General features: G+C 46.4%; 1 protein-coding gene across 1 annotated transcript in view; it reads left to right on the top strand.

Annotated features, from left to right (window-relative positions):
- The window catches only part of APBA1 (amyloid beta precursor protein binding family A member 1), a 248,607-nt gene that overhangs the window by 157,814 nt on the left and 77,767 nt on the right, over positions 1-13,026 (top strand). Inside the window, 3 exon segments of the mRNA XM_006152467.2 lie at positions 3,273-3,460; positions 3,463-3,584; positions 3,586-4,537. Of these exon segments, the coding sequence (XP_006152529.1) occupies positions 3,341-3,460; positions 3,463-3,584; positions 3,586-4,537 (1,194 nt within the window). The 5' untranslated portion in view covers positions 3,273-3,340.

Below are 13,026 nucleotides of genomic sequence, written 5' to 3'. Positions count from 1 at the left end.
CACCCTATAGCTAAAATCTCTCTTAAAACAAAAGACAGTTGACAACCACCTTTGTCTTAGGGAACTCCCTTAAATCAGTGTATGTTGTTCACTAACATGTTGCAATACTGGAACCCAAACTATATTCTTGAAACTATGGCAGTGAGTGAAATGCAAACACTACATGCATAAATGCTCCCCTGAGGCTTGGAGGTAGATAGATAAAAATGCACTTAGTGAACGTGAACAGAAAGCTCTACTGTATCCAAACTACATTATTTTAACAGTATTTTTCCCTAAAGAACTTTCTTTACCATAACTTAGAGTATGTACGTGCATGGAAATTCCATTTTCTTACAATCAATAAGTGATTTATGAAAGAACCATTCACTGGTCAGATATGATTTTAATCCAGAATAAACAAAATCTCTTTTTAATACCTATATCAATAGTTTTTCATCAAGCTGAAGGAGAAAGAATCATGTTCACTGAAGACAGCATTTTGGTCAATTTCACACATGGTTATCAGCAAGTGTTGACCAATCAGGTGCTCTGTAATGCCTTTTTTATTGCATTTCTAACACTGACCACACACAGCTGGACAGTGCAGGCAACAGTACCCAGGGAAGGCTGAAGGATTTTTGCTCTCCGTATCTGAATGCTGGCTTTGTGTTCACTAGACTTCAGACTTGTATATATTAAGGAGTCAGTGTGCCTTTAATGAAGTTTGTATCTGTTCTCTTTTCTAGAGTCTTTATAACTGAAACTGGGTACATAGTTCTCATCCATGCATATGTTGAATTGAATATTTGATACTCTGCACAATCTACTGGAGGCCCCTTGTCCAGGAGGACCCCAGCAGCAACACTTGCCTCCTGTGTTCAGGGTATCACCTGTCCACCAAGGTCTGAAGGGAAACTCATACCTGCTGTTGAAAACGTTTTTATGCTTAGTCCACAGTCACTGTTCTCTGGGGTTAATGAGAAAAGGACAGAATTTTTCCAAAGAGACTGGGTCTCATTTGTATGAAGCGAGACTCTTGCCAAGTTGGGAAGCAATGAAGATAGTTTCTCTCTGATGAGCTAAGATTGTTCTCTCCTAGTGAGCGTGAGTCAGAGGTGGGAACTCCATCAAAATACAGAGGGCCATGACACTTCTGCTTGGAGGTAGACTTGGTAGCTGCAAAATGCCTCCTTTGTGACTGGGGCAGTCATGAGTACTTGAAGGAAACTGCTGTGGCCGTGATAGGGGCTTGCATAGAATATAATACATCCCAACATCAGAGTCAGTCAGATGTCCCTGGTCCTCCTGGAGCCGTCTGCAGATATATTTTCTTCATTCATAGGAGAGACTTCAAAAAGAACACAATGAGAAGAGTGTACATGTACTGTTGTATTAAACCCATTTACCACAGTCTTAAAGTCATAGGGATTCTGGCCCAGCTGTGGTGGTGCAAGCAGTAGAGCACCACTCTGCAGTGCCCAAGTCATATGGAAGACAGACGGTGGTTTGGATCCTGGGTTCCCTGAAATAATCTGGGTGCATGTGTCATGATCCTGGCTGGCTGGGAGGCTTGAAAGTGGGGTATCACGGTTGGATATGACCTTGTCAAGGGTACTTGTCTCTCTCTGTCTCAAGAAATGAAGTTTTTGTTTGTTTGTTTAAAATCATATGGATTGGGCCAGCAGGTGGCATGGTGGTTAAGGTGGTAGAGCCTACTCCATGGCCAACTCCATGGTTCGAATCCTAGACCTGGTGGCCTACAAACACACCAGGCACCTGTGCATGCATACCCAAAGTCCTAAAAAGAAAATAGAGGAGAAGGGATTGCAGTGTGACCATCCCCCCTGAGGGGGTGATTTCTCACTTTCTTTCTCTAGCATACACGAGCACACACCCTTTATGGCAAAAATAAATAAATAAATAAATAGATAAATAAATAAATAAATAAATAACAATATATCATAGATATCCTGCTGCCTCTTTTGGTTCCTTATCATTCTGAATGTCTAGTTCTATACCCTGTGCCCAGATTATTCTATAAACCTATTTTGTTATAAGAACTGGGAGAGGTTAAAAACAATTTTGTCTTGCTATAGGTTTCCCTAGAAACAGGTAAAAGAACTTACCCACATTAAAAAAAAAAATTACCCATGTTATCCAGTTTTAGCTATAACAGTTCCTAACTTCATAGAATTTTAGATCCAGAGCCTATGGTTGAAGTGAGTACTGTATTAGAAACCATCTAGTCAGCATGTCTTTAGATGTACTTGTCAGAAGTGGCCTCTAGGAAGGAAATGTTTCTTGGTCAAATTAAGGAAGCCCCTGTGTCCTGTCTGTATCATCCTGCCCTAGAAGATTCACCATGAAAAGTCCACCGAAACTCAGCATTTCCCAAGCTTAATTTGACCATGGAGTCATTTTTTAATCCAATATAATAGTGGTTAACATCCTGCAGGTGGGAAATGAGTTCAGTTTCCTTGCGGACGTCCAGAAAACGAAGCCATTGGTAGGCGGTAACAGAGCTCAAACAGAGTCCATTGATGGACGATAGCCTCCCTCTGAACGGCTTCCAACATTTTGCAAGATGATTTTGTCTTGAAATTAATTTTAAAAATTGTTTCCAGTGTTGGCCAGTGGGGCAGGTAAGCTCTGTGTATGCAGAGCTGGGTGCCACATAGCCAGCCGCAGTTCAGATCCCCACCCCTTTGGTCATGAGCGTGCATGTGTGCCCCAAATCCTAAAGGGATAGAGAAGTGGAAGGAAAGAATTGTTGCGTGACCATGCCCCATTGGAAGAGATTTTTCTCTCTTTCTCTCTTACTCTCATGCACAAATGTATGCACCTTCTGGCATTAAAAAGCAAAAATAAGAATAGAAAAGGAATTGTTGCTAAAGTATCTAGGATCCCTAGTTTAATTTAGAGAGATTTATGCTTAGCAGATGGAAAATCTGTCAGCTGGCCCACTCCATTTTGTAGTACTCTTAATCGATGTGTCAGAACCTTTCTAGTATGGGTGGTGGAGAGCAAAATGCTCAGGAGGCCGTCAGCTCGAGGGGTGGGAGAGGAGAAAGCCGATAAGCAATTAAACAAGTAGATATGTGATTACAAATCATGATACATGCTTCTGAAAAACGAGCTGCGTGCTGTCAGATTGAGCTTCATTTGGCAGTCGTTTTTTAATTGACCCAGATTCAGGAAAGATCAATAGCAGCTGTTTGTATGGTTATCTTGGTACTCAGCTCTTAACTACAGTTTGAACCTAGTAATAACCTCTCTTCTTGTCTTTCCAGCCCAGTGGAACAAAATGAGAGCACAGTGAGCCGGCCCAGCCTCTCTCCAGCCTTCCCCGACGCCCACCATGAACCATTTGGAGGGGTCCGTGGAGGTGACCGACGAGGCGGCAGGCGGGGAGGTGAACGAGTCGGTGGAGGCCGATCTGGAGCACCCCGAGGTGGAGGGGGAACAGCAGCACCCCGCCCCCCGCCACAGCAGCAGCACCATGCGGGCCTTCACCCGCGCGAGCGCGCCCTCGAGGACCTTAGGGCCCAGCTGGGGCAGCAGGAGGAGGAGGATCGCGGAGAGAGCCTGGCGCGCTCGGCGAGCAGGCTTCCACAACCACACGGACACTGCCGAGGGTGACGTGATCACCGCGGCGCGCGACGGCTACGACGCAGAGCGTGCGCAGGACCCCGCACAGGACCCCGAGGACGAGAGCGCCTACGCGGTGCAGTACCGGCCCGAGGCGGAGGAGTACACGGAGCAGGCGGAGGCCGAGCACGCCGAGGCCACGCACCGCCGCGCCCTGCCCAACCACCTGCACTTCCACTCGCTGGAGCACGAGGAGGCCATGAACGCGGCCTACTCGGGCTACGTCTACACGCACCGGCTGTTCCACCGCGGCGAGGACGAGCCCTACGCCGAGCCCTACGCCGACTATGGTGGCCTCCAGGAGCACGTGTACGAGGAGATCGGGGACGTGCACGGGCGCGACGCCCTGCGGCTCTAGGAGCAGGAGCGAGACGAGGCGGCCGCCTACCGCCAGGAGGCCCTGGGCGCGCGGTTGCACCACTACGACGAGCGCTCCGACGGCGAGTCCGACAGCCCAGAGAAGGAGGCCGAGTTCGCGCCCTACCCGCGCATGGACAGCTACGAGCAGGAGGAGGACATCGACCAGATCGTGGCTGAGGTCAAGCAGAGCATGAGCTCGCAGAGCCTCGACAAGGCAGCCGAGGACATGCCTGAGGCTGAGCAGGACCTGGAGCGCGCCCCCACCCCAGGCGGGGGCCACCCCGACAGCCCTGAGCTGCAGGCGCCTGCTGGGCAGCAGCGGGCCGGCCCCACGGGCGGCGGCGAGGCAGGGCAGCGGTACAGCAAAGAGAAGAGAGATGCCATCTCGCTGGCCATCAAGGACATCAAGGAGGCCATCGAGGAGGTGAAAACCAGGACCATCCGTTCGCCTTACACCCCCGACGAGCCCAAAGAGCCCATCTGGGTCATGCGCCAGGACATTAGCCCCACCAGGGACTGTGACGACCAGAGGCCAGTGGACGGAGATGTAAGTGTATGGGTTCGGGTTTGCTCAGCTCCTCGCGCAGCTGGGAGGGGTGCTCCGTGGCCTTGTGTGTCATTAGGAAATGACTTTATGGGATAAATGGTCAGCTGGGGTGCTCAGAACCCTTATGCACATAAGCTCCACTGAGTGAAACACCAGCCAGCGGGACTCAAGCGTTGGATGCGCTTACCCTAACCCGACCGCAGTGAAACAGTAATTGTCAGACTATACCTGCAGGGCTTGTTGAGAAATGGATTTATGGGCGCACCCCAACCCTATCCTCCAGTTTCTGATTTGGGACATGTTGGGTAGGGTCCAAGAATTTGTAATTCTAATATCCAATGAAAAACAAGTTTGGATTGAGTAAAGAGAGTCTATTGGGAAGAATGATTGCAAAGCCGGGAAGGTACTACAGCATTTCCATTGGAGGGAGAACGACTACTGCGATAGCAGAACCTCTGAGCATAAGGTCTACAGGGAGCTCTAGGGTTAGGCATAAAGGCTGGAGAAACCCAGGCTAGAAAGAACAGGGTGTGAAAAGTGGGTTGAAAAGGGTAGTTTGAACCCACAGTAGATCAGAGAATGCTTTAACCTGTGACCAGCCAGTCCTCAGGGTTGTATGTGGCCAGAGTTCAGGCCCCGGGAGAAGGGAGAAAAGCTTAACCAAAGTTTGGTTAAAAAGCATTTTGTTCTGGGAACCAGCAGTTAGTGTAATGGCTATGTCGCTGGACTCCCACATAGTCAACCGCGGTTCTCGTCCTGGACCTGGCGGCTGAAAACTCACGCCGGGCGCATGTGCGTGCATGCCCAAGGTCCCAGGAGGAGAATGGAGGAGAAGGGATTCTGGCATGACCATTCCCCCTGGGGGGTGATTTCTCGCTTTCTGTCTCTATGTCTCTCTCTGGCTGTCTGGCAAGCGCATGCGCCCTATAGCAAAAACCTCTCAAAAAAAAAAAAGTATTTTGTTCTGATCAATGAGCAGTTCACCTAATTGCTTATTAGGCAACGATTGGAAATTTGGAGGGTCAGTGATTGGTCTTGTGAGTAATGGAGGGGAACATTTGTGAATCTTTTTTTTTTTTTTTGAGAGTTTTTTGTTTGTTTGTTTGTTTTTTGCTATAGGGTGTGTATGCTCGCCAGAAAGACAGATAGAAAGAGAGAAATCATTCCCCTGGCCACACTGCAATCCCTTTTCCTCCATTCTCCTCTTGGGATCTTGGGCACACATGTACACATGCACAGCGCGTTTAAGCCACCGGGTCTGGGACTCTAACTGCGGTGGATTACATGGGAGTCCAGTGACATAGCCATTACGCCAACTGCTGGTCCCCATTTGTGAGTCTTATCTAAGCCGTGAGGGTGATTCTTTTGCATTAAGCCATTTTCCAGAACACAGGAGTACAGGATCTTATAACCTTTGCTACTTTCTAGGATTATAGGACTCAGGTAGAGTTGTCACTAGCAAGTTTCCAGATGATGCTGCTGGTGCTGAGACCACAGTTTGAGAAACACTGCACCAAAGCAGTCCTTTAAGATTTGGGACGGGTGGTATGGCTTCTTGAGAGGAAATAAAAGAAATCCTTTGGAGCCCCTTCCTGACAGGGGTTTTTCTGCATTTTGGGGGTTTTGTTTATTTGTTCGTTCATTTGTTTCACTCACCCTGTGCCTTATGGTGGGTTTGTTAAGTGTGTAATTTTCAGCTCGGATGCTATCAGGACATCCTTCCCACTGCACAAGAGATATATTTCCAATTTTAAACCCAGTCGTGTTCATTTTAAAGAGCTACCCAAAGCTATCGCTGCCAGTAGCTGTTGCTATTGATGTTTCATTTTCCATTTTTTTAAGCACTTACGAAATTTTATAATATGGCAAGCTTGGGTGTCACCATCTATTCAAAAAGGTTAGTCAGGAAGACTAACCTTTGCTCCGACTGCCTTGCTGTAAAGATTCTCTTTCTACTCTCTCACTTTGCTTTTCTCTTGAATAATTGTTAAGCAATTTTATTTAAAAATGGAGCTTGCAGTAAAAAGGGGTCAAGAGGTTACATCCAATTTTATTTAATTTTGCATGCTGTGATTGCACCAGGCTGTCTCTGAGTATATAGCTTTTGGAGCGTGAGAAACCACTGTTGTGAGAAACCATTATTGTAAGCTATTTGTTCATTTCACTTATAGGTAAAGGGCTGCACAGGTCAGAAGGGGTCACTCAACTCCTCTTTTAGTGATAGTCAACATTTACTGTTAGCTGATTAAATTGTAAGCACGTGTAAGAAAAAGTTGGATGTTTTTTCTATGAAAGAGAGACATTGTATGTCTCCACTTAACATATACCAACTATCTGCACTTTATGGTAGAGACTGAAAGACTGGAGGACATAAAAGCATTAAAAATTGTTATGGACACTAGAGACAAAGTGGAAGGAGAGTGTGGGAGGGGAAGAGTGCAGGAAAGGAAATTTGGGGGAAAAAATAGAGAGGTAAGATAACAGATATGGTTTATTACCTGTTGATGAGGATGTGTATAGTATTATCAACTGGACTGAGGTGTATATCGTGCTGAGTAAAGTCTTCTTTACGATCTAAATCATGTATAGTGGTTGAATGTATAAATAATAATTTTTTTTAAAAGGAAAAGTTGGAAATCAGTAAAGAGAATTACATCCTCCTCAGCAGGGGGCAGCATTGGGTCAGTTAGTTCATAGGCGTTGTATTTCTCCTCTGTGTCGTAGGCTTCGCTTTGGGTTTAAAACAGGTGCTTTCCTATATAGAATTCTCCTTGACCTCCAGCTGTCTCCATGTACTTCCCAACTAGGAGGGATTGCAGCAGCGTTTTGCAAATGAGGTGGAAATGGAGCAGGTTTTCAAAGTAGGGAGCTGGCAAGACACCAATTTCTACAACCTTTTAAAAACTTGGAAAGCCGTCAGAGAAGAAGCTGCAGGAGTCATTGGTCCAGATGCTGGCCTCTCAGCTTTCTCTGATGCACTGGCTCCTTGTCCCTGCAAGCTCACATGAGCCCACAGCACAGCCCACAGTAGGGCCAGGAGCTGGCCTTTATTCATTTGAACTAGGAGAACAGCTTAACACTCTTACATGATGCTTCATGCAAAAGGTAGAATTAATTAGAACTGTTGAATGATGCATTAGGGACCCACACTGTCAGAAACTCAACTTGATGGTAAGAAATTGGTGAGTAGGTATTACTAGGTTATGAATAGTTAATACAAAGTGGGGCCAAAACCCGTGCTTTAAAATATCTGACCAGTCATTTTTAAGCTATTTGGATTTGTGGGTTGTATTTCATCTGTCATGCCGTATTTAAAGGAAAGACCTTCATTTGCTACTGCTTTGATGGTATTATGGGCAGTGAGGAGTGTGTGCGAGTATTCTACTGAGCTCCACCTCAGCAATAAAAAAATACCTGTTGAATGCTCATTCCATGTATGCTGTTAGAGGAGTGTGTGCGAGTATTCTACTGAGCTCCGCCTCAGCAATAAAAAAAAACCTGTTGAATGCTCGTTCCATGTATGCTGTTGAGGAGTGTGTGCGAGTATTCTACTGAGCTCCGCCTCAGCAATAAAAAAAAACCTGTTGAATGCTCGTTCCATGTATGCTGTTGTAGAAAATGGAAAGGCACTATTAAAAACAGTGTGGTCTGAAGTTTGTCTGGGAGCTACTTACTAAAAATGCACATTACAGGACCAGCAGATGACATAGCAGCGATGTCACTGGACTCCCACATGGCCAACTGCGGTTCAAGTCCCGGACCTAGTGGCTTGAAAATCACACCAGGTCCGAGACCAGCAGTTAGCGTAATGGCTATGTCGCTGGACTCCCACGTAGTCAACCATGGTTCGCTTCCCGGACCTGGTGGCTTAAAACTCACGCCAGGCGTGTGTGCGTGTGTGCCCAAGATCCCGAGAGGAGAATGGAGGAGAAGGGATTGCAGCGTGACCATCCCCCCTGGGGGGTGATTTCTCGCTTTCTGTCTCTATATCTCTCTCTGTCTGTCTGGCGAGCGCATGCGCCCTATAGTGAAAATCTCTCCAAAAAATAAAAAGAAAGAAAATCACACCAGGTCCATGTGCATATGTGCCCAAGATTTCAGGTAAACAATGGAGGAAAAGGGATTGTGGCAAGGCCATTTCCCCTCCCCACCGGGGGTGATTTCTCACTTTCCCTCTTACTGTATCTTTCTCTTTCTCTGGTGAGCACACATGCCCTTATGTAAAACCATTTTTTTTTTAAGCACATTACTTGGGTTAACAGTGGTATGGTGATTAAAGCATTGCACTCCCACATGGCCCACCACTGTTTGAGTCCTGTACCTAGTGGCTTGAATACCACATTGGGCACGTGTGTGTGCGTCCCCCAAGTCCTGAAGGGAGAATAGAGAAGAAGGGATTGTGGTGGCCATCCTCCCTGGGGAGTGGTTTCTCACTTTCCCTTTCTCTTTCTCTCTCTGGCAAGTGCACATGCTCTATGGAAAAAAACTAAGAGAACAAAACAAAACAAAACAAAAGTCACTCACTGTTCTTCCTTTTCAGACCAAAATACCTGAAATGGGGCCCAGTGATCTCTTTTGTTATTGATGATCTTCTTTTGTTTATAATTTTCCCCTGAGATTTTTAAGCATGTAAAATTGAAAACCTCTGCTACAAAGGGAAAAACTATACTGCCTGGGCAGTTTCCCCATATAAGGGCTATGGATTTGAGGCTTAACTGAATCTTTCATTAGCACAGGTACAGCTTTAATAAAAGGGGCTGTCCCTTTGTGATTATAGTCAGCAGGCCTGGAGAAGTGGCCTGGAATTTTTGTTATGAAAACAGCACACTCAAAATAGGAAGATCAGAAACCTTAAGAAAGCAAATAGAGGGACTAGCCGATGATGTGGTGGTTACATCACTGGACTCTCGCATAGTCGACTGTGGTTCAAGTTCCAGACTTGGTGGCTTGAAATGCACAGTGGGTGCATGTGTGTGTGTGTCCAAGACCCCAAGAGGAGAATGGAGGAGGATTCTAGCGTGGCCATCCCCCCAGAGGGTGATTTCTCACTTTCTGTTTCTCTGTCTCTTTGATGAGCACACGTGCTCTACTGCAAAAATCTCTCTCTCCAAAAAAAAGGCATATAGAAAGAAATAAAAAAAAAAAACACCTGTATTAACATTCATGATTGTACAGTGGTTTTCTGAAAATCTGAAAAAAATACTTACACGTGCTTTGCTTTTAGTAAGCAGTTTATTTTTTGCTGGTACATGTTTGAGAAGTACTTTCCAAACCTCTTCTTGAAAAATATTGATAATGAAAAGTTCCACAGCCTACTGATGATCTCCCTTTAGGCAACAGAGTCATTGTGAGCAAAGAACAGAATGAAAACAGAATCCGAGCGACTGATGTCAGAGCAGTACACAGTGTGAACTGGAGGGCTTGCGTTACTTCGAGTCACACGTGGTGTAGCTTAGCATGGTGCTTACCTCTGCTCCCTTAAACTACAGTAACAGTAAAATATACAAGCCCGTCAGCAGAAAGAAACTGACAGAGGAAACAGCAGCAGATGGGAACAGCACAATTTTGTAACTTCCAAGTGGTGGCAGGCTGTGCTCAGCACCATTCCTCCCCAGGGTCTCCTCTTTCAAACAGAGAGGATTGCACTTTCTTGGCCTCTCGAAGTTAGGCATGGCGGGAGAAATGGGAGCAATGAAGTTTGCTGCTTCCAGAGGAGAACAGCTATGACCGTGTTTTCCTCCCCAGTCACAGTAAACCCTGAGGCCTCACATTAAGATCGCAGTGTTATCTGGGCTGGGTGGTGGCACGGTGGTAACACAACTGGACCCACGTGGGACAGATCCTAGGTTCATATCCCAGAACTTCCCTGAGCATATTGTATGTGTGTATTTGCGATCTGGCTGGCTGAGACAGGACGGTCATGGTATGAGTGTGTGTGTGAGTGAGTAGGTGTGTGTGTGTGTGTGTGTATATGTATGTGCATCTTGCTCTCTGAAGGAATAAACTTTTTTTTTTTTTGCTGAAGGGAATGTGTACTTGCCAAAGAAACAAAGTGAGAAGTCACACACCTCCGCTCCCTGCCGAGAGAATGGCCACACCAGTCCCTTCTCCATTCACCACACTAGATTTTGTGCATGCACACACACACACCCAGCATGAGTTTCAAGCTACTGGGTCCAGGACATGAACCGTGGTCAAGCATGTGAGAGTCCAGTGCCTCAACTGGATGCCACCTATTGGCCCCAGGAATCGACTTTTTAAAAAGAGGGTGGTGTCATAGGATGTATCATGAGATGGTGGCACTCTGCCGCCCCGGGTCCCGCATAACCATGATGAGTGGGCTCCCGCCGACAGCTGTGGAGTATGTACTCTGTGACCGGGACTGACTTTTGTTTTTTTGTGCCACAGGGAATTTTGGAGTGGTTTGATAGCCCTGCGTAGCCTGGTGGATCCTGGCTAATATGCTGATAAGGTTTCTGTTTCCTTTATTCTGCCAAGTAATTGTGAGGTTGGTGCTGTAGACTTCCTAGAAAGGCTCAGGAATTTGAGACACCAGGTACCTCAGCTGGCATGCATACAAGGATGTGGCTGCAAAAATAAGAGCGTTGTTTGAAAGGCAGCCACGGGAGACGTTGGGCTTCACCAGAGCACCCAGCCAGGCCGCTCCCTCCTGAAGGAGATGGGAGGCCGCTATAAGGAAAGATGAACCAGAGGAGCATGAAGCTGAGGACACTAGCACAACTGAAAATGGGAACACGGAGCCTCCTAAGCTGGGAGACCTCAGGAGGTCATAGAAATTTTAGTTGTCAGTCTTAGAACCCGCCCTCCCCGGAGGAGTTTAGAGGATATTCCTGGAGTAGGGTTTACGGTAATTCTCTGTGAGAAAGCAGAGGGCCTAAGAGAGTGCCTCCAAATACTGATGCCTGGGGAGTTCCCAGCACAAAACCTCAGCCCCCACTTGATCCGGCACAGTGACAGTTCTGCCACTTGTGGATCTTCCAGTAGACCTTTTGGGGACCCACTCTTAAAAAGGAACAGAATGCCAGGGATCACCAGACATTTGAGGAGTAAGTCTAATAAAATAAAGTCATGAACAAAGCAAATGGAAAAAGACACTCGGAGACATAAAGGCAATGCTCAGAGTCGGAGATATAAGACACTTATAATCAATATCTTCAGAAAAGTAGGAAAAGGTAAGAGAGCCATTAAAATAGAATTGGATTCTATTTTTTAGAAAAGTTTTTGACATAGGACATATGTGCTCACCAGAGGGGGACTGAGAGATAGTGAGAGGGAAGGTGAGACATCCCCCCTCCTGCTACCATGCCAAAGTCCCTTCTCCTCCATTCTCCTCTTGGAATTTTGGGCACACATGCTCAGGGTGATTTTCAAGCCACCAGGTCTAGGACTTGAACTGTGGTTGGCTATGTAGGAGTCCAGTGCCTTAACCACTGTGCTACCTGCTGGCTCATAAGGTGCCATTTTTTTCTTTTTCTTTTTCTTTTTTTTTTGGAGAGGTTTTCTTTTGCTATAGGGCGCATGCGCTCACCAGACAGACAGAGAGAAACATAGAGACAGAAAGCGAGAAATCACCCCCCAGGGGGGATGGTCACACCGCAATCCCTCCTCCTCCATTCTCCTCTCGGGATCTTGGGCATGCACGCACACGTGCCTGGTGTGAGTTTTAAGCAACCGGGTCCGGGACGCAAACCACGGTCAACTATGTGGGAGTCCAGCAACATAGCCATTACACTAACTGCTAGTTCCCCTAAGGTGCCATTTTTGAAAAAGAACATTCAAGAGACCAGCAGATGGCGTAATGGTTATGTCGCTGGACTCCCACGTAGTCGACTGCAGTTTGAGTCCTGAACCTAGAGGCTTAAAACTCATTACAGGCATGTGTGTGTGAGTACCCCAAATCTCAAGAGAATGGATTGTGGTGTGGCCATCCTCCTTGGAAGGTGATTTCTCTTTCTGTCTCTCTGTCGCTGTCTGTCCCTCTGGCGAGCACATGCAATTATAGCAAAAAAATCTCTAAAAAAGGTTAGGAGAAGAGGTTGAGAACATCTTCAAGGCTGTAGAACAATTATGGCCAAAAGGAAGTAGGAATGTAGATAAAATGGAGGGGAATATTATGAAAGACTATTTCATAGAGCAAAAGGACATGTAGATTTCCAGATTAAAAGTTTCCATCAAATGCCCATCAAGAATAATGAAATAAAAAAGACCCACAGAAATTTCCAGAGGGGAAAACAAAACTCCTACTGGCCTCCAGAAAAAGTCAGAACAGGTTACAAATCAGGAATCACTGTTGTTGGACTTTTCAACCCTGGAAACTGGAGGGCTACATCAGTCTAATTTTTAATTTGGTGCAGAAGTGGAATAAAGGGTCCCAGAAAATTGCCCTTCCATGCGCCCTTTCTCAGGACCCTGCTGGAGGTTTGCTTTCCCCAAAAGGGATCATGCAGGAAGAAGAAAGATAGGATCTC

Source organism: Tupaia chinensis, unplaced genomic scaffold (genome assembly GCF_000334495.1).
Source record: "Tupaia chinensis unplaced genomic scaffold, TupChi_1.0 Scaffold000354_1, whole genome shotgun sequence".
NCBI classification, from domain to species: Eukaryota; Metazoa; Chordata; class Mammalia; order Scandentia; family Tupaiidae; genus Tupaia; species Tupaia belangeri.
The sequence above is the reverse complement of the archived record's forward strand: the minus strand, read 5'-3'. Positions and strand labels throughout refer to the sequence as shown.